The 26,729-nt window shown below is 46.7% G+C and overlaps 3 protein-coding genes across 8 annotated transcripts in view; 1 reads left to right on the top strand and 2 right to left on the bottom strand.

The window, feature by feature from the left end:
• Positions 1 to 542, bottom strand: part of LOC142775757 (uncharacterized) — a 53,243-nt gene extending 52,701 nt beyond the window's left edge. For both annotated transcript variants that reach the window (XR_012886981.1, XM_075877723.1), the window contains exon 1: positions 404 to 542. Coding sequence is in view for 1 of the 2 variants with exons in the window: in XM_075877723.1 (XP_075733838.1) it covers positions 404 to 442 (39 nt within the window). In the remaining variant the exon portion in view is untranslated. The remainder of the gene's footprint in view (positions 1 to 403) is intronic.
• Positions 543 to 2,988: 2,446 nt separating this feature from the next.
• LOC119167569 (uncharacterized) lies at positions 2,989 to 7,694 on the bottom strand. 2 transcript variants are annotated; one of them, XM_075877720.1, is made up of 4 exons: positions 7,573 to 7,694; positions 6,098 to 6,297; positions 5,057 to 5,134; positions 2,989 to 4,183 (listed from the first exon to the last, which is right to left on the bottom strand). In XM_075877720.1, exons 1-4 carry the CDS (start codon positions 7,671 to 7,673, stop codon positions 3,816 to 3,818), a joined length of 747 nt encoding a protein of 248 aa, XP_075733835.1. In that variant the 5' UTR covers positions 7,674 to 7,694; the 3' UTR covers positions 2,989 to 3,815. The 2 variants fall into 2 exon arrangements, with proteins under 2 accessions (XP_075733835.1, XP_075733836.1); XM_075877721.1 differs by lacking the exon at positions 7,573 to 7,694 and having other exon boundaries at positions 3,987 to 4,183; positions 6,098 to 7,007.
• Positions 7,695 to 8,266: 572 nt separating this feature from the next.
• The window catches only part of LOC142761737 (uncharacterized), a 78,348-nt gene continuing 59,885 nt past the window's right edge, over positions 8,267 to 26,729 (top strand). For all 4 annotated transcript variants that reach the window (XR_012886979.1, XR_012886980.1, XM_075877718.1 and 1 more), the window contains exons 1-2: positions 8,267 to 8,405; positions 13,913 to 14,070. The gene's annotated coding sequence lies outside the window, so the exon portion shown is untranslated. The remainder of the gene's footprint in view (positions 8,406 to 13,912; positions 14,071 to 26,729) is intronic.

The following is a 26,729-nucleotide window of genomic DNA, read 5'->3' as shown; positions in this document are numbered from 1 at the left end:
GATTCCTGCTCCGTATACGGAGGTCCGTATATGGAGGTCCGATTCATGCGCGTGGAATCATCTTTGTGCCTGTACAAGGTGATCACACGCGCATGAACGTTGAAGCAGAGAGAATGGCTCAAGAAGCTGGCAAATGCGTGAGTGAACCATTGGTGTCCCTCCTAGATAAGGAGCTTCACTTTTTGGCAAATGGCGCATGCGTGTAATTCATCTGATATTCTGCCTAGTGCTTTACGTGTGTGAAGACTGACGTTTATTGTTGTTTTTTCCTTCTTTCCTTCTTTTTTTCTTCTCTATTTTTCCTGGTTGTCGTATATATATGCAATGCGGGATGGATAAACCTTTCGCCCTGAGTGCCGCTGCCTGGTGGGCCAGGCAGCGGCACTCAGGGCGAAATGCTCACCAAACCATTCGTCTTTGTGGTGCAGGTTGTGGCGACCATCTTCGGAACGGAAGCTGCTGAATATAAATCCGTTTTGACAGACCCATCACATGGCTGGAAGGAGCTTCACGGCATCGAGATTCCACTGCGTGGTCACCGTTGTCTTATCGAAGAAGCCGCCCTTTCCTTAGTCCCGACTCCGACGCATGCGCCAACATCGGTGACGTCAGCAACCTCGGACCTTCCAACGGCTATAAGAAGCCACGTACCTCCGTCGAACTTCAGTGGGCCAGGCAGCGGCACTCAGGGCGAAATGCTCACCAAACCATTCGTCTTTGTGGTGCAGGTTGTGGCGACCATCTTCGGAACGGAAGCTGCTGAATATAAATCCGTTTTGACAGACCCATCACATGGCTGGAAGGAGCTTCACGGCATCGAGATTCCGCTGCGTGGTCACCGTTGTCTTATCGAAGAAGCCGCCCTTTCCTTAGTCCCGACTCCGACGCATGCGCCAACATCGGTGACGTCAGCAACCTCGGACCTTCCAACGGCTATAAGAAGCCACGTACCTCCGTCGAACTTCAGTCAGGGGAGTGAAACTTCCTATACCCTCCATGGAACGCGATATTCGCTCGCAGCGCCGGACGAACGCCTGGTGTTTGGGGGCGGTACGAAAACATGGCGGCGCATTGCAGACATGCACTGGGGGACGCCATCTTGATGAGGACTGAGGATCCGAGTGGCGAGGGGGGGATTCAGCGCCAAATTCAATTGGGATGCACCAGCAAGCCAAATTGAGCGAGTGGAAGGTACTCAGATGGCGAGCACGCGACCTTCTTCCTGTTGCGCAACCCGCCACATGATGAAAACGGCCATCATTGCGTTCTGATTGATAGTCTGCCCATCCACCTATTTGTGCACTACTTATTCTAAGTAAGACGTTTTTGTTTACGTATACACATAAATTAGACAAAATAAAGAGCAGAGTTTGTTTGAAAGTTTTATTGCCTAAACGTACGGTTTATGCAGTACAAATACAACTTGAATGTTTTACTTTTTTGGTCGCATACAAAAGTGGACCGCACATGCCAGCATGCTAATAACCTAGTATCAATCCAGTGCACATTGCCACACATACGTATATACAAAGACAAAAGAAAAACAGTAATAACTATACACAAGTTCACAGCACGTATCCCGATATAAAATCATCCCATGAGTGGGACAAGATAATACGGCACACCGCACACTTAGGATGCAAGAGGAAATGATACAAAAACCATAAGGTACCGGAGTTAGACAATGCTACATTTTTTATTCAGCATCAGGTTTCTTTATAAAAGCTGAAGCAAAAATTTACAAAATACTGAAGCCACTATAGAGTGTTCTCATAAAATAACACGAAGGGTTTATGCTTTCTTCAGCGTAACATACCTATATTGCTTAATGAAAAACACAAAAACAAAATACAAGCAGATAAATAGTACACACACATGTCCGCTTCAGAGGCAGAAAATGGTGACCTCAGCTATAGAAGTAGCGGTGACTCAAAAATATGGAAGTAGCGCCTACTTTTGCGCATATGTGTGTCTTTTTGTCGTCCGTGTTTTCTGAGCGCTCAGTTTTTCAAGACCTCAAATATGCAAACAGAATCCTAAAAGTTACAAAAAACTTCCGCATTTTTTGTGCTGCAGTAGATTTTCTGGTGCGCTGATTAGCCAAGGAGATGTTCACGAAGCGAATATGCCACAACAGGCGAATCCTTGCAAAGAGGTGCACAAAGGCTTTCTTGCATTCTTCAGAGCAGAATTTTTGCCTTCCCATACAACTGTGCAAAATGCCTGCCAAAACTCCACTCACATTAGGCAGGTGCGCCACAACACCGATATATTCCAAAAAGCAAGCTTCCATGACCTTAATATCCTGAAAGCAATCGTCAGAAGGCATTGTTACATTGCCAAATAAATCTGAGGAGATGTTGCTTGCCTTAAACATAGCAAAATACTGGTGTGATGCACAAAGCTGGTGGTCGCCTTTCTTCAAAAGGGTGTTGCACACACAGTGTGGAGGCCTGTGAAACAAAAATTGCCGTACGAGATATCCCCCAACATAGTAGAGAACGTTGTCCTCTACTATATCATGGCTAACGGGCTGTTCCTCATCAGGAAGCATATCGACTGTTGGTGCTGCATCACAAGTAGTAGGAAGCGAATGAGGTGGCTCTGACATTTGTGACAACACAGTGCTGCGATCCTGTTCACAGTTTCCTTCTGAAAAAAGGGCAACCAGTTTGCCAACAGAAATGTGTTTCAGACCTGTTGTGAACTGAAGCACATTTGGGTTGTCATTGCAGCCATGCTTTAGTCTAAGAAGCCCGAAAAGGTTTTCCAGGGGGTCCTGCTGTAGCCAGCGAGTCAAGAGAACACGAAAATCAAAATCTTGGAAGAGGTCGTCCCAGAGGAGAAGGATAGCCTTTAAGGTGACCTTCCATGCCTCAACTGTGTGTGGTTGCCGAGGCCCGTCAAATTTCTACCTTTCAACCCACGACAGGCACTCCCGCAAAAAGGCTAGGTGTTCGGACCCTTCCGAAATTGCATAACGTAACTTGTCACTGGCTTTTTTTTACAGAAGAGCTATTCAGACAGTCGAATAACTTATCTATCTTCTCGAGAAAATCAGCTGTTGGTTTGGCGGATGCCGGCAACACGCCAAGAGCAATGAATACATCAATGGCCACTGAGACCGATTCGCTCATCACCTGGCTGGCATATTTAAATTTCATGTTATTGAAAGGCTTCCGGTAAATGTGGTTGTCGGTTAGTTTCTTCGCCAATTTGAGTTTGAGAGGATGCGAGCTTTCGTATAGTTGCGTAATGAAAGACCAATCCACAATTTCTTGCCCGATATGGAGCTTGTGAGGTGCGCGGAGATTATTCCTTGTGCATTTAAGTAAGTGTGGTGTGTCATATAGGAAATAAATCTTGCGGCCTTCAAGCACAAAAAACGGCTCTTCAGGCGTCACACCTAGCTTACTTGCCAAAGTGATGTTGCTTCCCCCCTGGTCGCAGATGAGCGCCTTCACAAACAACCGGGCTCCCTGCAGCTGCTTGATTATTGTTATGATCAGATGATGAAGAGTATCTGCGTGTGTTTTGGTCCTTGATACTGTGTAAGCAACAGGCTGAATCCACGTTTTCGAAATGCCTGCCACAAGTATCAGGAGCGCTGAATTTGCCACGGCTGGTGTTCTTTGCCTACCGTCATCGGAGAATCCCATCACAATGTCATGCTTTGCATCATACTGCAGATGTTCCTTCTAGGACATTTATTAAAATATTAATGTGCACGCACGATCTGTTAAATGCCAATTTCGGGTAGCTTCTTCGAGGGCTTCAATAGCGGTTGGAATAACTCCGGGAGTCATCGGAATATTTCATAACCACTGCTTTAGCGACCTCACAGTTGGCATGTCAAGCAGTCTTGACAGATGTCTGTACGCTTTCGGACCATGAAAGTATAAGTTTAAAGCGAACTGGCGGTGCTCAGGCGACCACCTCCGTCCTCTACGTTTCACGCCATTAATTTTAACTTGAGTCTCAAGCAATCTAAAGAATGTCTTGCGGACATAGGGCCTGATAGCATTCAACGCCTCGGACTGGGAAAGCTTTTTAACCTTTCTCTTGCCAATTCTTGACAGTGCCTTCCAAAGCCTTGAATTTATCTTCTCCAGGTTCTTCATTTTTCTGGCTGTCCGGGGCGAGCACCTAGAAGGCTTGTGTTGTCGATCGGCTGGATTGAAACCTGAAAGATTTAGGAAAAAAGCTCATTTATACTGTGTTTTTGTGAAAGCTGACCATGATCTTTAAACCTAGTAAAAGTTCTAGCGGCTTTTAGAATTTAAGTGATTACTTCCATGAGTAATCAGTTGGTAATATTTAGTTCTCGATCCTTCACTTATTCAAACTTGGGGCATTGGGAACAGGCCTCTGATAAGCACACTGCTGGGCATTGAGCCTACTAATGGCATGTATAAGCATCGTGGGCAACATGAAGCGTCAACTAATTTTTCCTAATCATTAGCATACTCCTTGTTAACAAACATTATTGGTTATACGTTTAAAATGGTATGTTTAGGAAAAAACAACGAATTCATAGTCTTCTTGAAAAAACACTAATCCCTCTTATAATAGTAATAATAATATCTGGGGTTTAACGTTCCAAAACCACGATATGATTATGAGGGACGCCGTAGTGGAGGGCTCCGGAAATTTCGACCACCTGGGGTTCTTTAACGTGCACCTAAATATAAGCACACGGGCCTCAAACATTTTAGCCTCCATCGAAAATGCAGCCGCTGCGGCCGGGATTCGATCCCGCGACCTGCGGTTCAGCAGTCGAGCGCCATAACTACTAGACCACCGCGGCGGGGCACTAATCCCTCTTAGGAGGCAACAAACAAGCAAGAAAGGGATCGGACAAGCACTCGTCTCGTCCTGCCTTTCGGTATACATCGCTCTGGTTCTCGTCCCCTAGCAATGAACTAGCTCGCCCAGCTGACACCGTAGTGCACTTTGGGATCTGTTAAATGGTACGTGACATTTAAACGATAGCTGCAGGGCATTAATTTATCTGGAATAGTTTTAAAGAGCTTAGAGAGCAATACGATTTGCGTACATGAGGGCTCAGTCTGTTGAACTTCTTCATCGGCGCTGTGAGCGGGCATTGCAGTGGTATTGGCGGGCCGAGGAGAGCCTGTGAAGAGAAATTGGCGGAGCACAGATTTTTGCGTGACATACATACAGCTGGTATAAGGCGTCACATTAAATATTTGCAATTACAATCACTCAGGGCGTTTTCTCACTATTAATTGGTCTCCTCGCGTATTATGTCTCAGTACGAGTAATAAAAAAAGTGCAAACACACAAAAAGAGAACGCTACGTGTCACTCACTAAATATATGGGTGTCCCAACTATCCTAAACCAATATTTTAAAAATCTTAATGCGACGTGCCTAGAACAGGTTAACATCGTGGTGCCCGTGATGACCTAGCGCGTAACCGAATTCTTGCCAATTACACTTATTTGGCCCATTGAAAATAAAAGTAATTTTGTAATAATAAAGCTAATAAACATAAAGTACCTTTTGGATTCTTAATTTTAAAAGCGACTTTGAACTAGGGTGTCGAAGAATATATATATATATATTTCTAAAAGGCCAGTTCTGTTGCTCCCACTGTCAGAGCTATCGCGCAATTGTTTTAACAGCGACACCAAGTTGGCCGCTACTCACTCGCCATGTGCGAAATAGCTGATAACGCGCCACATGGAGTACTCTCTCAAGTTATGAGGTCATTTTCACCTTTTCCTGTAAAACGCTACGCCACGGGTAAAATAGCAGAGACAACTGAATCAGAATCGAGGAGGTTACATGTAGAGCGTTCTGAGTGAGACGTTTGCTCTAAATTTAACGATTGTGAAGCCGGCAAATTTTTTACTTAGCTAGTTATATCTACCAGCAAAATCATGCCGGCGAATCCATGGATGCTGTGTACACCATGCGTTGGTATTGTTGGTGTAATCTGCGCGAGAATCTTAAAAATACTGAGTCATGATAACTCGGACAGGTACACATATTGAGTATTAAAGCATTTCTGTAAATAGATGTAGAGGCATGAAAGTTTGTGCTGTTGTATGATCACTTTACAGTATTCCCACCTGGACTTTCGACGTGTGTCTGCCCATCGCCAAAGATGGAAACTGTTGGCACAGCACATCTTAGCAGCCTTGTCTGTCCAGGGTCTGCGTAGTCTCTGCTGGTGAAATGGGCAGAGCACAGGCGGTAGCTGCTGTAGCTCTGACGAGGTGGTAAATGAGCCAGGTCCTGCCGTGTCGCATACTGAAGCCAAGCGCGAGATCTGGAAAATCAATGTGTACGTGTGTAGTATTTGGGTTAGAATGGATTTATTTCTGTTTTCAGGCGTAGATGGATAGCTTTGAGTGAAAACTGGCATCTTTATTTGAAGTAAGCGTTATTTGATACATTTCTCATCTTCCTTTTTTAATTGAATTTTTGTAACCGAGATGACTTGTGATAGCAATCCTAGAAGCAAACTTTAAAATAAAATCTGTCTTTATTATTAAGAGACGCGGATACATGCTTCTACTTGCGCGATAGTAATGTTTGGTGGCAACGACCCCAGCTTTCCTCCTAATTCAAAATATATTTTTGCAGACAATAGCAATCATCCCAAACCAAAATCTCTAAACAACTATTCGTACATATATACCCTCGCGCACTGCGTATTCCTCGGGTATTTCTCGCGCCCTGCTGCAAATCTTTCATAAAAACCTTATTAAAACCGGTAATAAATTAGTAGAACACGTAAGTTTACATTGTCCAATTATTTATGGGCTTTTAGCTGCAATTTCATTCTTGTAAATATATCGTAATTGTACTTAAGGCTGAAACTGAAAACATGAAATTGAAGTATACATTATACATTATTACTTTATAAATTTATTGCTAAATTCCTCTGCAATATGCCGTGGATTTACGTGAGGCCAAAATGAAAACACACAATTGAAACGCAATAATGTAATAACATCCGTCTAAACTCACAAGTGTAATAATTTATGTACTCAGTACTTAATTAACATAGTACTAACAACACATGCTATGAACGTATATGGACCCTCCCTTATAGCCAAAAGATTATGGGAATCGCCTTCCTCTAGCTATGGACATAAATAGGCTGATAATATTCAAGAATAATAATAACGCATGCAGCGAGAACAGACTGAACGCAGGCAATCAAAAGGTAATAAAAAGAGTGCGGATAAGCTTACACTGTTCTATTAGTCACTGTATATGCTGCTACAAATACATTTGTGACATGCCTTGCATTGCCTTGAGCCAAAGTGCAACATCGAAATGCAATGCACGATCGAAACTCATTAAAATGAAAACGCAAGTATAAACAATCGTGCGTAGCAAATGTATTCGCTGGAATAATTTCCAGATGCTCTGCTGTGCATGTCATGTATAATTGAAGCTGAAAAGCAGACAATCAGAATGTAATGAATAAATCATGTACGTGTAGCTCAATTAAATTACACAGCTACTGCAGCAACCGCATCCTGATATGCCGTGCAAGCGTAGAAAGACAAAACGAGCAGCATGCAGATCGTACCTTTCGTCCGCCGGGATCCGAAAAAAATTTATGCCGGTGTGTCGTGAAGAATTCTGACACCACTCAGCGCAGCACGATTTGTGATGACGGCGAGAATCCATGGATGCGTCTGTTTGGCTGAATCTTGCATGGGTTTCGCTAAAACAAACTTTACAGCGGTAAAAGCGGCCTTTGGGACACCGCAGGCTGTAGCATACATGGGCGCGCGAAAAGAAACGCCCCTTTTTCGCCGTGAGAGATAGGACGACTGCGCAGTTCCCGTTTTCCACTTCGGGTGGCGCTCTTATTTTCGCAATCTCGAACTGCAACCTTTAGGTTCACATGTGTAGTAAAAACTCCGGAGTTAATGAGTAACCTAGTAATAACTATAAAATAGAACAAAAACGTTCATTTAGGTAGTACAGCCCCCAAACGTTCGGATCGCTGCGGTCACGGGACAGAAAAACCGCGAAGTTTCACCCCCCTGCTTCAGTGGGCCAGGCAGCGGCACTCAGGGCGAAATGCTCACCAAACCATTCGTCTTTGTGGTGCAGGTTGTGGCGACCATCTTCGGAACGGAAGCTGCTGAATATAAATCCGTTTTGACAGACCCATCACATGGCTGGAAGGAGCTTCACGGCATCGAGATTCCGCTGCGTGGTCACCGTTGTCTTATCGAAGAAGCCGCCCTTTCCTTAGTCCCGACTCCGACGCATGCGCCAACATCGGTGACGTCAGCAACCTCGGACCTTCCAACGGCTATAAGAAGCCACGTACCTCCGTCGAACTTCAGTGGGCCAGGCAGCGGCACTCAGGGCGAAATGCTCACCAAACCATTCGTCTTTGTGGTGCAGGTTAGTTCCTACTTACCTACGCCATGTTACCGCAGTGAAAACCGCTTTTTAGTGTTGCTGCCACGCCCACTTGGTAGCTTTTTTTCATGCATTTGTGCTTTTGGCGTGGATTTGTTAGTTTGCGGGGATATTGAAGCAAACCCAGGCCCTTCAGATAAAGAAATACTGCAGCAGCTTCTTTCAGGACAAAAACACATCACTGATATGATGAACAGTGTCTTATCAAAACAAGAAAAAATCGAAAAAGAAGTTGCTAGCTTGACTGAAAGGATGAGTTCCGTCGAAATACAGACAAAACCTTTGATTGAACTGAAAACAGATGTAAACGACTTAAAGCAAAGAGCAACACAGCTTGAGAAAGACTTTGAATTCGCGGTCAAAAAAATTGACGAGTTAGAGAACAGAAGTCGACGAAATAACTTGATTGTTTTTGGCCTAGGGGAAGAAGCTAATGAAACGACTGCTGACCTTACTGAAACAATAAAAAAGGACTTGTTTGAGGGAAAGCTGGGAGTGAATGTCAGGGGCATAGAAAGATGTCACAGATTGGGAAAAAAGAATGGCAAAAAACGCCCAGTAATTATAAAAATACTCGATTACCGAGACAAGGTAGCTATTCTGCAGAGGTGTTCCAAGCTGAAGGGCACCGAGCTGTCGATAAGTGAAGACTTTTCCGCTCGTGTACGTGATATCAGAAAAAAGTTGTGGCATAGTTCGTCGCGCGAACGTGCAAGTGGATCTAAAGTGAAGTTAGTTTTTGACAAAATAAGCATTGATGGAAAGTTTTTTTGCTGGGATGATAATAAGAATACAAGATATAAGTTATCTAACCAAATTAAGGTTCGGGGAAACTAGATGAACGATGCTTAGTGGTGTTAAATGTAAATTGCCGCAGTATTGTTAATAAGGCTGAGAAGTTGGAAGGCATGCTTTTAGCACATGACCCAGATATTGTATTACTAACTGAGACATGGCTACGAGATGATGTTTTTGATAGTGAGTTTGTGCCGAAAAATTACAGAGTGTTCCGTAAGGATCGAAATGGGAGGGGAGGGGGCGTTGCTATTCTTTTTAGGAATAATACACGTGTCGTAAAAATGCCAGACGTTCAAGACATAGAAAGCATCTTCTGTAAAGTGTATATTGGCAATATTAAATATCTTCTTGGTGTCGTTTACAGGCCACCAAATGCTTCCCTTGATGTTATCGCAAAGCTTAAGGATTACCTTCATTGTCACGTAAAAACCGAAGATAAATTAATCATAGCGGGAGATTTTAATATGCCAAATATGAATTGGGAAACGTTTATATCAGACCCATGTCAAGCTGCGGATACTCAAATATCCGATATCATGTTTCAATATGATTTGACGCAAATAGTCACCGACCCTACCAGAATAGATCAGGGGACGAAATCTATCCTAGATATATATCTTGTAAGTGGCAATATAAAAGAAAGCATGTCGTGCAGCGTCACAAATGGCATATCGGATCACAAGGCTGTGGTACTAAAGCTAAAGGGAGTTGAACTTAGTCAGCAGAGGATGGTGAAGAAATTTCCCAATTTTTCAAAAGCAGATGATGAATCTATAATTGATGTTCTGGCCTTTGAATATGATCATTTCAATGTAAGTAATCGTAGCGTTGAAGATCTGTGGCTTTGCTTTAAGAGAATGATTGAAGATTGTGTGCAGCGTCTTATCCCTTTAATTACAAAGAAAGTAGAGAATCACAATCCCTGGATAACAAGAGAGACGTTACAGCTGAAGCGAAAGTTGAAACGGTTAAAAAAAAGGTCGAACAAGGCTAACAGTCCTAATTTAAAAACAACTATTTGCAATATACGTGAAGAAATTAAAGAAAAATCTTTTCGTGACAAAGAAAAGTATTTTAACGAAAAATTGCCGTCATTTATTAAAACGTGTCCAAGAAAATTTTGGAAAGAGGTCACTCCGGGCACGTGCTCTACCAATGTATTTCTTTTAGATGGAAAATTAGAGAGTGATGAAAAAGCTGTCTGTACGGCCTTTAATAACTATTTCAACAGCGTCTATACAAAAGATAATAATCATCTCCCACCTTTCGATGCGAACCTACCACCAATATCAGATGTCACTATTTCTGAAGAGGGTATCTTTAATTTATTGCTAAATCTGGATGTTAAGAAATCTGTTGGACCAGATGAGATACCGAATGCCTTCTTAAAACGGTACGCAGAGTGGTGCGCGAAATATTTGTGTGTGTTATATACTAGGTCTTTGAACGAAGGTGTACTCCCTGAGGACTGGAAGATTGCCCGAATTAAGCCTCTACACAAAGCAGGTGATAAAACTCAAATAAAGAATTATCGACCAGTTTCGTTAACCTCTACAGCTTGTAAAATTCTCGAGCACATAATTCACAAACAGATTGTTACATTTCTTGATGAACACAAAGTACTAACAAAAGCGCAGCATGGATTTAGACGTGGATATTCTACCACTACACAGCTGGTTGAAACCATCCATGATTTTGCTACCGCACTAAATGAAGGTGAACAGCTAGATGCCATTTTTATGGACTTCCAAAAGGCCTTTGATAAAGTTTCACATAAAAAATTACTTCATAAATTGCAATATATCTTGAAAAATCCGAAACTTATAGTATGGATACGAGCGTATCTTGAAAACAGGCAACAATTTGTTTCATTTAATGACAGTTGTTCCAGCAAACTACCTGCGGATTCCGGCGTACCTCAGGGCTCGGTCCTCGGACCTCTTTTTTTTCTAATATATATAAATGATATAATGAATGACCTTTCTGTAAGTGTAAAGCTTTATGCTGATGATTGTGTATTATACACGAAGGTATCAACTGCTGGAGATCAGATAAGGCTCAATAATCAATTCAACAAGGTCGTCTCTTGGTGCCAGGAATGGCAAATGTCAATTAATTACAACAAAACTGTTTATATGAAAATAACACTAAAGAAAAATCCTTTATGTTATCAATACGGCACAAATAGCGTCAATCTTACAGAAGTTGCAGAATACAAGTACCTTGGAGTATGGATAACTAATGATCTAAACTGGAACAAACACGTCGATATAACTACAGGTAAATGTCTACGGAAACTTTTTTTTCTAAAGCGATCCTTAAAATATTCTACCCCGTCTGTACGCATGTTGGCATATAAAACACTCATTCGTCCAATGTTGGAATATGCTGTAATAATATGGGATCCATTCACTAAACGTAACATTAATCAATTAGAAAAAGTGCAGAACAAGGGCTTACGTTTTATTTATAACTCCTACGGTAGAACATCCGTATCTGAATTATTGGTAAAAAGCGGTCTGCAACCCGTTGTGGACAGAAACCGCACTTGCCGGCTTAAGTTTTTCTATCAATTAATAAATGGTCATTTAAATGTTGACAATGCAGGCATTCTTCGGTATTCTTCCGGTTACGCAACTCGCAAGCGACATAGTAAAACGATAACTCCTTTACCTTCACGGATTAACTGCCACAAGTATTCGTTCTTCCCTAGAACTATTAATGACTGGAATAGCCTGACAAATGATGTCGTTTTACAGAAGAAACTGTCATTGTTTGAAAACAGCATCGCCTAAACCATCACTACACATTGCATTGTATTATTTGTTTTATTGTAATTATTGTGTTAGTCTATAACCCGTATTCTACGTGTTACGTTATTATGTGTTATGTTACTCGAAAAATTTGTTGAAATAAGCGTTTGTGAACCTTCGCCTTGTATATTCAAATCGTACGATTTATTGTGTTTTCATTATTTTTTTGTATGTACCGATTCTCGAACATTTTTTTCCCACCCTGCCATGATCTTTCAGCTGAAGGATCGCAGTATTTATAAATAAATAAATAAATAAATAAATAAAAATAAAAAAAATGATAAGCTGTGCTTGTCGTTGTCTTTTTCCCGTCCGTGTTTCCTACCGCTTAGAACTTTTAGATCATAGCCCAAATCACCGCAGTGGCAAATAAGACTCCACTCATAGTAGCCGGAGACTTTAACTGTGCTCACATTGATTGGGGGTACAAGAAAACTATTGGCATATGTGAGGTACTGATAACATAAACTCAACAGTCACAGCTCTCGGTATACAATAATTTGTATTTCCGAACCAGGCAAGGTACAACAGGTATGATGGACACAAGTCCATATCTCACTATGAAAAGGTGCATCCAAAATCCAGAATAAAATAGAACAACACATAGTTTGGGCAGTAATCACTATATTATAGAGGTTAAGCTCAGTGGTCCACAAGTATCTCTAGCACAAATGAAACGTAAATAATTAACTGGGATAACCTTAGAAAACAGCGGCAAGTAAATCAGCGAACAGGGCCAATGGATGTGCGCACATGGACAGCACAGGTTCTTGACGACCGAGCGGCAAGCACGAGGGAATATAGCCCGGAACACCATGTTCCCGTTATGGACTCAAAATTAGCCCATTTGATAGAAGCACATTAAAGTCTAATAAAACGATATGCTCAACAAAAACGCAATAGGAAGCGCCAAAGTAAGATATCTGATTTTCAACGCAAATTCAGGAACACAGTCACCAACTTTTCAGGCAGAATTGGCAACAGATATGCGAGGATCTCAGAGGCAATCTTACTATCGCTCGTGCTTGGCATATTTTAAAACATCTATTTGATCCCAATTAAAGTAAACAGCATACTAGGAATCTCGTTGCTCGCTTAACACACAATCATAAGTATGACACAGAAGCACTACTACAGAATCCTAAAAGCCTCCATACCTCACCGGGCACTCTCACTCCTTTGCCGGATTTCGCCGGCCCATCAAACAGTGAGCTCGACAAGGGTGTCATGACAGAAGAAGTTCGAGCAGCCCTAAATAATCTCCGCAACACTATTCCAGGTGAAGCTCGCATAACAAACGCCGCTCTTAGAAACCTATATGAATGTTCCCTGCGAGAGCTCACTGTTATTCTCAATACGCATTGGCAGACTGTCTCACTGCCAGATGAATGGACACACGGAAAGATTATACTTTTACCCAAGCCTAACAAACCAGTTACCCCAGAAAATATGCCTCCGATTTCCCGTATCTCTAGCCTGGGTAAACTCTTAGAGCAAGTCATTCTCACTAGACTTAACGATCACATGGACGAGACCGGTCAATACCCGACTCAATGATTGGTTTTAGATCAGAACTCTCCACACAAGATGCCCTGCTTCAGCTTACAACAGCTATTTGGGACCCCCTCATACCTACGCATACCAAAAGCTGTCCTGGCAATAAACCCCAAAAAGGCATTTGATAACGTCAAACATGAATCCATCGTAAAAGCCCTGTTAGATCTTAGGGTCGGTCAACGAACTTATAACTACATTAGGGTTTTCCTGCAAAACCGGATGGCTACCATGTGTGTAGACAATATTCATACACAGCGCTACACATTACCTAATATAGGCATCGCCCAAAGATATGTGCTTTGTCTTTCTTCTTTAACGCAGTACTTATTCCACTTGCACGGAAGCTGCAGAATATCCCTCATCTTGACCATACCTTGTAAGCAGATGATATTACTTTGTGGGCTACATACGGATCGGACGCACAAATCGAAGAAACTATACAAACAGCTGCAACTGTAATACAGGACGAGGTCACCAAGGTAGGTCTCAGCTGTTCATCAGAAAAATCAGAACGCTTCTTGATTCCGCCAAAAGGTAATGGAAACCACAGTTCTATCAAAATCTGCGCACAACGTAGGGATATCCCTCAGGTCCATACCATACGCATCGTGGGGCTGTACCTACAACCAGATGGAAAGCATACCGAAATAATCAAACGCTTAAAGAGCACGCTCGCAGCCACCCTGCTGCTATAATACGCCGAGTGACAGGCAAAGACCATGGCCTACGATAAGCGGATACTCTGAGAGTGGTACAATACCCTAAGCAGAGTATTGTACTCCATACGTTACCGCAACCTAAATGTGACCCAAACCCAAGCAATAAACTCTATAGTTCGACAGGCCACCGAAGCAGCACTTCGCCTTCCAAAAACAGTAACGAACGCCTCGTGGAGTTAGGTGTGCATAACACTATACAAGAACTAACCGAACCGCACCTACAGGCACAATATCTCCGATTGGCCAGCACCGATACCGCTAGACATATAGGTTCGAAGCTCTAAATTTGCATCCCCGCTAATCATGATTCCCTAAAGTCGCTACCGAAGGAATTTCGCGAAACATTTTGTATTGGACCATTCCCCCCTACATGCACCCCGACCACAACGACGAGCGATGGAGAGCTAGAGCAGCAACTTTTCATAAAGTGTACGGCGGGGAACAAGATGCAATCTGGGTAGATGCTGCATGCGATCAGCACGGAGCCAGTGCAGTGGCCTGCTCCCCGGACACCACTCCATTAACAAAAGAACTACCTCCGGGGACAACAGCGGAAGAAGTCGCAAGTGTGCGAGCACTTGGCAGTTCCAATGCTACGTGCATCCTAAGTGATTCGCAAACTGCATTGCTAAATTATGCTAGGGGCACAGTTCACCCTACTATACCTACCACATGCTCACCCAGAATAGCCTTCCCGCAGCGTTGGACTCATAGGGGTGCCCGCGCATTTGGGAAACCCTGGCAACGAGGCCAGCAATTCTTTAGCCTGAGGGTAGAGAAACCGGGCACAGGCGGACCTTTTGGGGGTTTCTAGAAGGAGTGTCCGTGAGCTCACTGCGAACGCTCGTGCTGAAAGGACGATATACCCGCCCCCTCACCCTTCCCTTAGTACCAGGGAACAGCACATATGGCGCCGTCTTCAAACGCGGACCTTAACGACCCCTTCCCTCATCTCCCACTACCGACCCATCCCACCTTCCTGCCCTCTGTGAAATGCACGTTCTCCAAGCCTGTCCGTCTTCTCCACCTCCCGGTGGGCCGGTGCCACTCCCAACTTGGGAGTACTGGGAGACCTCGCTATGCTCCTGGGACCCGGCAAGGCAGAAGATCGCCGCCAGCCGGGCTGCCAGCGTCATGAACTTATTAAACATGAACGTTTGAGTGTGGTGTAATCGCACGGGGACCCAAGTTTTTTTCGACGCGACTCGACTCTACTCGACCATCAGCATAATAAATTTCTCCTAACGTGTGAACTCCGACGAAAACTGCCAGCGCATGCTACATGAGTGTACTTTCGCGGTAGTGTGCACCATCCGTGTCTGTCTGTTGTTTGTTTCGGGCATTTTGATGCGAGTCGCTGGAACTTAACTATTGGCACCAACACCTCTATTCACGTTCATTCCAGTTTGTGGTATCGGATCACAACGCAACAGAACCTACAAACCTTCTGTAGTGGCGCAATCACAAACGCGAGACGTTTCACGCACAGAGTAAGATACTGGTCAAGCGTTACCTCACCGTCACCTGCAGGGAGGTGGAGGAAATGTATACCCGCCAATATTTCTGCCAGAAGAGAATCGAGATGCTTAAGGTGGAACATTACGAGCCGACATGTATCTTCGCTAAAGTTCTCATTTCTCGCATTCAGTGTCACTGCCCAACTTTGCTGAGCACGTTGCTTTCTATAGAAATGCGAAGTCACCCCCTTTAAATACGCTCCCTACACGTATTGGTGGGTAGTTCGAGTTCTGTGTCAATGAGCGCCCTTCTAAGAGAGTCGATGGCCACTCCGAAACACCATAAGGTAACGCTTGATTATCATTTCTTAAAAGGAGACGCTTGCCCCAGTGCACCTTCGACAACTGGCGAAAAGGCAACAGCCGCTGAAGAAACGGTTCCCAGCTGTATTTAGGCACTGCCTGAATACGACAAGAATGTCAAAGAAATCCTGAAAACGAATCGGAGGATGATGGCTGCTTGGAAACCGCGATACCTGACAATGACATTGGTATTTGTGTGTTAACGATCCAAGACGCCAGGAGTTGCAGGACGACGAGACTATACAACGTTTGCTAACAACGCCAAAGAAACCAGGCGCTAACTACATTTTTCTCTCAGTTAGTAAGCGCTCTCTGAAGTTTCAACCTCTCTGACTAGAAATGTTTCCCTGGCTGGTGCATTTCAAATATTAGGAGGGAGCTTTCTGCAAGGCATGTGCGCTTTTTAGAAAAGAAATTTCAGGCAAGAGGAAGACCTGGGGACTAACCAAGTTTTTGGTGCCTTGGTCCTCTTTCCGTTCACGGTTTGGAAGAACGTGCTCGAAAATTTCAGAAGCCACAACGAGTGTGACCACCACAAGAACACTGCTCTATACGCATATCCATTAAAAAATACAGTCAACAATATTCCGATATGTCATGGGTCTCTTTGCTGCGGGAAACGTTGCTTTCACAGAGTATTGCATTTTTCGTAAACAATTATGGTTGCTGTTTTATTGTTCTTGATGATAACATGTCCACCTATGTTTGTTCATTCTGTGCATTTCTCGTTGTGTGTTATACTTGCAGAGATCGCTTGGTGTGCCCTTCTAGTCATGTCATTGTGATGAAACGAACAGATGAAGTGAATATATATATATATATATATATATATATATATATATATATATATATATATATATATATATATATATATATATATTCTTACAAGGAAACGTTTATTCGCAGATATTTACGACGTTTACAAGCGACGACAGTGCCTGGAACACTGGCGGGCTGAGACCGGTCTCTATCCACCTCGTAGTCTTTTTTACCAGGCACAGACCCTCTACCGCTTTATGCCCCAATCCCATTCTGCCTTGTGGCACTACCCCGCGGCGTTAAAAAGCGCCACCCCGGCGCTTGTCCCGAAAGGGGATTGTTGGGTAACACATAAGACTTCAATCTTACGACGTGCACAACAGTATAGCTGGTGGTGGCGTTGAGTGCGCTTCATCGACGACTCGCTGTATCTCGTAGGTGAGGTTGGTGATCTTGTGTAGGACTTTGTATGTTCCGTCATAGTGAAATAAAAGCTTTTTTATACGAAACTTCACGGTGGTGACGATTGTATTGATCTTTCTGAGAGGATTGAGAAAGTAGGAGTCGTTTTCGGGCAATCTGTCGTGCTGCGTCGGCTCGCTCTATGGCATCGCGGACGTATGTGACAGGGAAGCTTGAACCAGTGGGAAGGAGTTTATCAAGAGGCAGAGAGGGCTCACGTCCATAAAGAAGGTAGAACGGGGAACAGCCTGCGGTGTCATGTCTGGAGGAGTTGTAAGCGAAGGTGACGTAGGGTAACGTTGCGTCCCAGTCACGGTGGTCTGGAGAAACATACATTGACAATATGTCGGTGATAGTGCGATTCAGGCGCTCTGTAAGTCCGTTAGTTTGTAGATGGTATGCCGTTGTGAACTTGTGGTTCGTGGAACAGGAACGTGCGATATCTTGGACGACACGAGATAAAAAGTATCGGCCTTGGTCAGTAACGAGCTGTCGAGGAGCGCCGTGATGCGAAATGATGTCATGCAGAAGAAAGTCGGCGACATCGGTAGCGCAGCTGGTTGGAAGAGCGTGGGTGATCGCGTAACGTGTCGCGTAGTCGGTCGCCACGACAGCCCATTTGTTCCCGGATGCATAAGTGGGAAACGGCCCGAGAAGGTCGAGCCCTACGCGGTAGAATGGTTCAGCAGGGATCTCGATAGGGTGAAGAAGGCCAGCTGGAAGCGATGTTGGTCATTTTTGACGTTGACAAAGGTCGCAGCTGGCGACATATATACTTTTGCACAGAGCGATATAGGCGTGGCCAGAAAAAACGGCGCCGGACGCGATCATAAGTGCAGGTGACTCCCAGGTGACCAGTGGCAGGTTCATCGTGAAGCTGTCGGAGAACATCTACGCGCAAATGGGAAGGCACGACGAGAAGGTGGTCAGGACCATTAGAGCGCATGTTGTGGTGGTAGAGAACACCTTCATGAAGGAAATACAAGTTCATAGAAGTGGGTGGAGTAGCGGAACTCAGGCTTTCTATGATGGGAAGTAAATCCGGGTCGCGGCGTTGCTCAGAAGCGATATCAAGAAAGTCTGATATTTATAAGACGCAAGCCTCAGTAGCTCTCTCTGTGGCGTCTGGCGGATCCACTGGATCCCGTGACAGGCAGTCGGCGTCCTGATGGAGGTGACCAGATTTATACACGACCGAGAAGGTGTATTTTTGGAGGCGGAGAGACAAACGACCGAGACGTCCCGTGGAATCCTTGAGCGAGGAAAGCCAGCAGAGTGCATGATGGTCAGTTACAACAGTAAAACTGCAGCCGAACGGGTACGGACGAAATTTAGCGACTGCCCAAACAAGAGCAAGACACTCTCTTTCGTTGGTGGAATAGTTCTTCTCGGCAGGGGATAAAAGGTGGCTGGCGTAGGCGATGATGCAGCCACGTCTATGCTGACGCTGAGCTAAAACAACACCGATTCCGTGGCCACTCGCGTCAGTGCGAACTTTTGTCGGGGCAGTCTGATCGAAGTGGGCTAATATTGGCGTAGTCGTGAGGGCTGCAATGAGCGCCGAAAATGCAGCACTTTGAGGCGGGTTCTAAGTAAACGGGACGTCCTTTTTAAGAAGCTTGGTGAGAGGCCGTGCAATATCGGCGAAATTCCGGATGAAGCGGCGGAAATATGAGCACAAACCAAGGAAGCTCCGGACATCGTTAGGAGAAGATGGTACGGGAAATTGAGTTACTGCGCGAATTTCGTCCGGGTCGGGCTGTACCCCAGATGCGTTAACGAGGTGACCAAGTACAGTTAATTCGCGATGGCCGAAACGGCATTTGGAGGAGTTCAGCTGGAGACCAGCGTGGCGGAATACTTGGGGAATGCTGGACAGTCGCTCAAGATGGCTTGCGAACGTCGGTGGAAAAATAATTATATCATCTAAATAGCATAAGCAAGTGGAGCATTTGAAGCCACGCAGAAGGGAATCCATCATGCGCTCAAAGGTGGCCGGCGCATTACAAAGCCCAAACGGCATTACTTTAAATTGGTATAACCCATCGGGAGTTACAAATGCTGTTTTTTCTCGTTCCCTGGGTCAAAGGTGATCTGCCAATAACCAGATCGAAGGTCAATGAACGAGAAAAACTTTGCGCCATGAAGGCAGTCAAGGGCGTCATCTATTCTTGGTAAAGGGTAAACGTCCTTCTTAGTGACCTTGTTGAGATGTCTATAGTCGACGCAAAACCGCCATGTGTTGTCCTTCTTCTTGACAAGCACGACCGGGGATGCCCACGGACTAGATGAGTGTTCGACGACGCCTTTGGCGAGCATTTTCTCGATCTCTTTCTGGATGGCAGAGCGTTCGGTAGCGGAGACGCGGTAAGGGCGGCGATGAATTGGGTTGGCATCGCCGGTGTTGATGTGATGGGTCACAACTGATGTCTGGCCTAAAGGGCGGTTGTCAAGATCGAATATGTCCGCATAGGATGTCAACAGACGGTGGAGGTCTTGTGCTTCGGAGGGCGAAAGATCTGGCGCTATCATTAAGGCAATGCCAGTGCTTGACAGGTTGGGCGCAGTGAGCAAGTTGACGTGCGGAGTAGGTTGCTGAACCGACAGTTCAGAAATATCACACTCTTGCAACGACGACATGACGCCTAGTTTAATACCAGCAAGCAGCACATGCGTGGAGATACCAAAGTTCAAAAGAGACAGATGGGTCTGATTGTGGCATACTCTCACCACGGTGTGCGGGACAGCAATGGAGTGCTTTAGCACAACGTCGGTAATAGGTGAAACGACATATTTACCATCGCGCACAGGCAGATCACACCCGAGCTGCACGTAAGTCGCAGCTTGCGGCGGAAGATGCAGGAACTCGGTGGCACAAAGGCGATTTTGAGCATCACAGGCAACAGCGGCGTCAAAAGGCAGCTTCAACTGAAGAAGACCCGTCGAGCAGTCGATAAGGGCGGAGTGCGCAGAGAGAAAGTCTAGACCGAGAATCATGTCATGTGGGCACTGCTCAAGCACGGTGAACAATACGACGTCTGGCGGCCAGCAATACATACGCGAGAGGTGCACATGCCGAGAACGGTAGATGTGCTTCCATCGGCAAGCATTACTGCACACTTATTAAGAGGCGTGATCACTTTTCGCAGCTTAATACAGATAGCAGCGCTCATCACTGAAATTTGTGTGCCAGTGTCTATGAGGGCTGTAACGGTTACGTCATTCACCAAAAGGTCCAAAATATTGCGGCGTGTAGGAATCGTCAACAGAGGATTTGCAGAATGGGTCATTGGGTCATTAATGCAGCGTCACCTCCGGGAGCTGCATGGTCCAGTTTCCCGAGGTTGAGGACCCAGGTCATGCAGGGGACCTGGATCGAAAAATCATCCGCGAGAGAGATCGGCGGCCTTGGGGTGATGGTGACCGGCTGAACCTTCGGGCCTGAACGTTAGTAGGAGCAGGCTGTGGATCGTACGGAGTAGAAAAACGGCGAGAGTTGCCTTCAAATCGACACCATGTCCCAGTGTTCCAAGATGAATTGGATGTCCAACGATTGCGACAGTAGCGCGCAATGTGGCCGGCGAGAGAGCAGTGAAAGCAGATAGGTCTATCATCCGACGTTCTCCATTCAGCAGGGTTCCGGTAGCGGGAAGGTTAGTGTGAAGGGTACACCGGAATCTGGTTAACAGAAGCCGAGCTCTCCGTAGTAGGAAATGCGCAAACAGGTGTGATGCCGAGATTTGCTATTTCTTGGCGAACGACGGCTTGGATGAGGGAGACGGTGGATGCGTTGTCTCGAGGACCGTCAGAAGCGACGGCTGCAGGAGCCATTGCTTCGATTCTCGGCGAACGATTCGGGTGACATTTTCGGACGATGTAGCTTGCGTGAACTTGGGGCTGTCTTCGCAGGTCGAAGTGGCTGCAGTATTAGGCAGACGCGCAAACTGGCAGTTAATGCGACGGTTCTTGGCATGCTCGAAGCGCTGACATTCCTTCATAACCGCGTCGACGGTGGCGCAATCTTTAATGATCAACAGATTGAAGGCGTCATCGGCAGTTCCTCTTAATATGTGGGCGATTTTGTCAGTTTCGCTCATGTTCTCGTCCACCTTTCGACAGAGGCCCAATACGTCCTGTATGTAAGATACGTACTATTCCGTCGATGCCTGCACGCCACATTCCAGGTCTTTCCTCGGGGCCTGCTGTCGCCCAAATGGCCTGCTGAACAACTCGACAAGCTTCAGTTTACAAATGTCCCAGCTGTTCAACTCCGACTCATGCGTCTCAAACCAGGTGAGCGCCGTATCCCGCAAGTAAAATACAACGTTGGCCAGCATCAACGTGGAGTCCCACCTATAGTAGTTGCTCACGCGCTCGTACAATGCGACCCAATCTTCAACATTGACCCTGCCCTTGCCTGTGCCCGAGAAGGTTCCGGGGTGTCGTGGAGGCAGGAGAATAAGAGGAGGCAGCTGCCGCGGCTGCTGTTGCTCTTGTGGGTGGGCCTGTTGAGCCATTGCAGGAAAATGAAGGTGGCAGATGGCAACCACTCCGAAGTTCCGTGTTGGTTTGCCAGGAAAGCCAGGTAGACGTACCCAGCACCTTCACCATTAATCTTACAAGGAAACGTATATTTCCAGATATTTACGACTTTTACATGCGACGACAATGCCTGGCACACCGGTGGGCTGAAACCGGTCTCTATCCACCTCGTAGTATTTTTTTTCCAGGCACAGACCCTCTACCGCTTTATGCCCTAATCCCATTACTGCCTTTTGTGGCTATATATATATATATATATATATATATTGCCGCGCGCTTGATCTGCCAGCGCAAAAGAGGCAGACGAAGTGGCAGTTCCCCTCGTGCCATTGTTCTGTTTTTGGCTGCGCTGAGCCGACCGCTCTTCGGACTTTTGTGAGGACGCCTTAAAAACGTCTCCTGTCTCTTTAACGTGACATTTTAATGGTGGAGGTGCTGGGTAACCTCACCTATGCAACAGACTCCTTCTAGCAGCCGGAACGTGACCCAAAACCCAGAGCTTACGCCGGTACACCGTTTCAGTCGGAGGATTCGAGGACTGTCCCCCGAGTTTGTGCCTCACAGTACAAGTACGTCGACTGGTATGGAGAATACTGTTGCTGTCACCGCTTCCCCTACCGCTGGAGCCGCCGCTGCTCCAACCGCTGCACCCGCAGCTGCACCCACTCATTACACGCTACAAAAACCACGTGTTCCGAGTCCCTTTCGTGGTGGCCTCTATGAAGATGTGGAAGATTGGCTGGCTGAGTACGAGTACGTAGCGGATTTCAACGGGTGGGACGAAGTAGCGAAGCTCAAGAATGTGTACTTTAGTCTTCTGGATGGTGCTCGCACATGGTTCCAGAACCGCAAGGGCCTCCTAACGTCGTGGCATGAGTTCTGTCACAGGCTCCGCGAAACGTACTCGAGTCTCGATCGTCGAGAGCGCGCTGAAAGGGCCCTCCAGTCCCGCATGCAGATGCCTAATGAAGGTGTGGCTACATACGTGGAGGATATGGTTCATCTGTTCACTCGCGCCGATCCAACCATGCCGGAAGACAAGAAGCTGCGACACTTGATGCGAGGTGTGAAAGAGCAGCTCTTCGCTGGACTCATTCGTAGTCCGCCTAGAACGGTCGCGGAGTTCCTCACTGAAGCCGTCGCCATGGAAAAGGCGCTGCAGCAGCGGAACCAGTACGATCGGCAAGTGAATGCTACCTATACCACCGGGCTAGGCTCGTTCCCGACCGACGTGGGAGCGCTTCGCGAGCTGATACGTTCGGTTGTTCGCGACGAGCTACAACAGCTGCAACAGCTGAACCAGGCGCAGCAGCAGCCTTCCACGAATTGCATCGCCACCATCATACGTGACGAAGTTCAGCATGCGCTCGGCACACCTCGCCGCGAGACACCAACGCAGGTTGCTGCACCACTTCAGGCGTTCGCAACTTCAAGTGAACCTCTAGGGGTGACCTACGCAGACGTATTGAGACGCACCGTTCCGTCGTCCACGACACCATCCCCAGTGAGTGGTTTCCAGCGCACCACTTATACCGACACGTTCGAACACAACGCACCTGCACCAGTCCCACTACCAGCCGCAACCCCGTACGCCACACTGCAGTCCGCACAGGTGGTCCCTTATTTTGCAGACACTCGACCCGTCATGCGTAAATCCGACATATGGCGCATGCCCGACCGACGACCGCTTTGCTACCACTGCGGTGAAGCGGGTCACCTCTACCGAGACTGCCAGTACCGCCGACTTGGGCTGCAGGGTTTTCCTGCCAATTCACCCCGCCCCCGGTTTGGACAGAGACCACCAGAAATTGAAGATTTTATCGCTCGGCAGAACGTCCCACTCAGGCGTCAGTCGCGCTCACCGTCACCGCGGTCGTCATCTTATTCAGGCAACGGAAATCGAAGGCCGCAAGGACGGTCTCCGAGCCCTCGCCTGGAAAACTAACGCCAGCGACCTTTCGAGGCGAGGCCGCTGATTCTCGACGTGATGAAGACCTCGCCCTCCAATCGACGCGACATCGGACCAACGGAAATTCGACTACGCCGGCGCCTGTATCCCAGCTGAGCGACTTTTCAATGGACATACCTGTGCTGCTCGACGGTCGCAATTTAACTGCCTTAATAGACACTGGTGCTGACTACTCGATTATTAGCGGACAATTGGCACGTACCTTGAAGAAAGTGATAATGCCTTGGACAGGATCGCATGTACGTACAGCTGGCGGACATGTTGTAACGCCGGTTGGTTTGTGCACGTCCAGGCTACAAATACGAGGCTGCACGTTTTTGGTCAGCTCCATCGTGCTACGTGACTGCTCCCGCGAATTAATTCTCGGCCTCGATTTTCTTCGGGAATATGGCGCCGTAATCGACCTACGGCGACGCTGCATTTCCTTTTCGACAGTCAACGCTACGTCAAGGGACTCCAACCGCCGTACAACCGCCCTCCGTGTTTCCGACGACAGTGTCACAATACCACCTCGTGCAAGTATCCTAATTCAGGTGACTTCCGAAGGAACCAGTGACGGTGAAACAGTGGCAGAGTGCAACGTCTCCCTGCTGCTGGCGCTTGGAATTTCTGTGGCACGAGGCATCATTGACATTCGGAACGGTACAGCCGAGGTCATGATTACAAATTTCACCAATGAGCATCGTCACCTTTTCCGGGGCACTGCGGTCGCCTACGCTGAAGCCTTGGAGGACGTCATTGAGTGTTTTGCCTGTGAAGACAGTAGCCGCAATGGACAAACCGTAATAGATGTTGACATGAACAGTGCACTGCCAGAAGAGAACCAGAGGGCCTTGCGAGAGCTATTGTTTGAATTCAGGGCGTGCTTTGCTCAGTCGTCTAAAGTGAGTCAGACGCCAATTACACAGCACAGGATAATCACTTACGACGACGCAAGACCTATTCACCAACAGCCATACCGCGTCTCGCCGACAGAACGCGCAGCTATCAAGCAGCAAGTGAAAGAAATGATCGACGACGGCGTTATCCAGCCTTCGAACAGTCCCTGGTCCTCACCGGTCGTTCTGGTTAAGAAGAAGGACGGTACGCTTCGCTTCTGTGTAGATTACAGAAAGCTCAACAACGTCACAAAAAAAGATGTTTATCCGCTGCCGCGTATTGATGACTCGCTTGACCGACTACGACGAGCGAAGTATTTTTCTTCCCTGGATTTAAAGAGTGGCTACTGGCAAATTGAGGTTGATGAGCGCGACCGCGAAAAAACCGCCTTTGTCACGCCGGATGGCCTCTACGAATTTCGGGTGCTACCGTTCGGACTCTGCTCTGCGCCAGCTACCTTCCAACGCATGATGGACACTGTGTTGACTGACTTAAAATGGCAAAGCTGCCTTGTGTACTTGGATGATGTGGTCGTGTTTTCAACCAGCTTCTCCGAACATCTGAAGCGACTACGACAAGTACTTGAGGCGATTCGGACGGCTAACCTTACGTTAAAGCCGCAAAAATGCCATTTCGGTTACGAAGAACTAAAGTTCCTTGGACATGTCGTAAGCGCAGAAGGCGTCCGTCCTGACCCTGAGAAAACCGCCGCTGTCGCAGCCTTCCCGACTCCTGCCGATAAGAAAAGTGTGCGGCGGTTTCTTGGTCTATGCGCGTACTACCGGCGCTTTATAGGCAATTTTTCGAAAATTGCCGAACCATTAACTAGACTCACTAGAGACGATACGCCGTTCGTTTGGAGTGCTGAACAAGAATCAGCATTCACAGAGCTTCGGCTTCGCCTGGCATCACCACCTGTTCTTGGACATTTCGACGAGGAAGCCGAAACAGAAATTCATACCGACGCCAGTAACGTCGGTCTGGGCGCGGTACTCGTCCAACGGCAGGAGGGAATTGAAAAGGTTATCGCCTACGCAAGCCGAACCCTAACACGCCCGGAGTCAAACTACAGTACCACGGAGAAGGAGTGCCTTGCTGTCGTGTGGGCAATTGCTAAGTTTCGACCTTACCTTTACGGCCGTCCATTCAGAGTAGTGACGGATCATCACTCGCTGTGCTGGCTTGCGAACCTCAGAGACCCCTCCGGACGACTGGCAAGGTGGAGCCTACGTCTGCAGGAGTACGACGTCACTATCGTGTACAAGTCCGGTCGTGCACACGAAGATGCGGACACGTTGTCACGCGCGCCAGTTGAGCCTGCCGCTCAGAGCTTCGAAGAGGACTGCCCTTTCCTTGGCTCCGTAAGCGTAACAGACTTGGCTTTACGGCAGCGAGCAGATGCTCAATTGCGACCTATCATTGAACATCTAGAGGGCCGCAACGTATCACTGCCCCAGCATATAACTCGCGGATTGTCATCCTTCTGCTTACGACAGGGCGTGTTGTACAAGAAGAACGCAGCCGCCAGCAACAAAACTTACCTGTTGGTCGTCCCCGCAGAGCTGCGTGAGGAAATTCTATTTGCCTGCCACAACGAGCCTCCATCGGGCCATCTGGGCATCACCCGAACCATCGCTAGGGTACGAAAGTCTTACTACTGGCCGAAACTTGCCGCTTGCGTTAAACAGTACGTTCAAGCCTGCCGTGAATGCCAGCGCCGAAAATCCCCATCTGTTAAGCCTGCGGGATTACTTCACCCTATCGAGCCACCCAGAACACCCTTCGATCAAGTCGGCATGGACCTCCTGGGTCCGTTTCCCTTGTCATCTTCCGGCAACAAGTGGATAATCGTCGCTACAGATTATCTAACCCGCTATGCTGAAACTAAGGCGCTTCCTAAAAGCACGGCTTGTGAAGTTGCTCAGTTTTTCATCGAGAGAATTGTATTACGCCACGGTGCTCCATCCTGTGTCATCACAGACCGAGGA

This window comes from Rhipicephalus microplus, chromosome X, assembly GCF_043290135.1.
Source record: "Rhipicephalus microplus isolate Deutch F79 chromosome X, USDA_Rmic, whole genome shotgun sequence".
Lineage (NCBI taxonomy): Eukaryota > Metazoa > Arthropoda > Arachnida > Ixodida > Ixodidae > Rhipicephalus > Rhipicephalus microplus.
This window is presented reverse-complemented; position numbering and strand designations above follow the sequence as displayed.

Excerpts from the sequence above, each read along its gene's own strand:
- LOC119167569 (XM_075877720.1), bottom strand. The coding sequence starts at position 7,673 with ATGGATTCTCGCCGTCATCACAAATCGTGCTGCGCTGAGTGGTGTCAG. Across the intron at positions 6,298-7,572 it reads CGGATCCCGGCGGACGAAAG|ATCTCGCGCTTGGCTTCAGT; the intron begins GTACGATCTGCA and ends TTGATTTTCCAG. Across the intron at positions 5,135-6,097 it reads GACACACGTCGAAAGTCCAG|GCTCTCCTCGGCCCGCCAAT; the intron begins GTGGGAATACTG and ends TTCTCTTCACAG.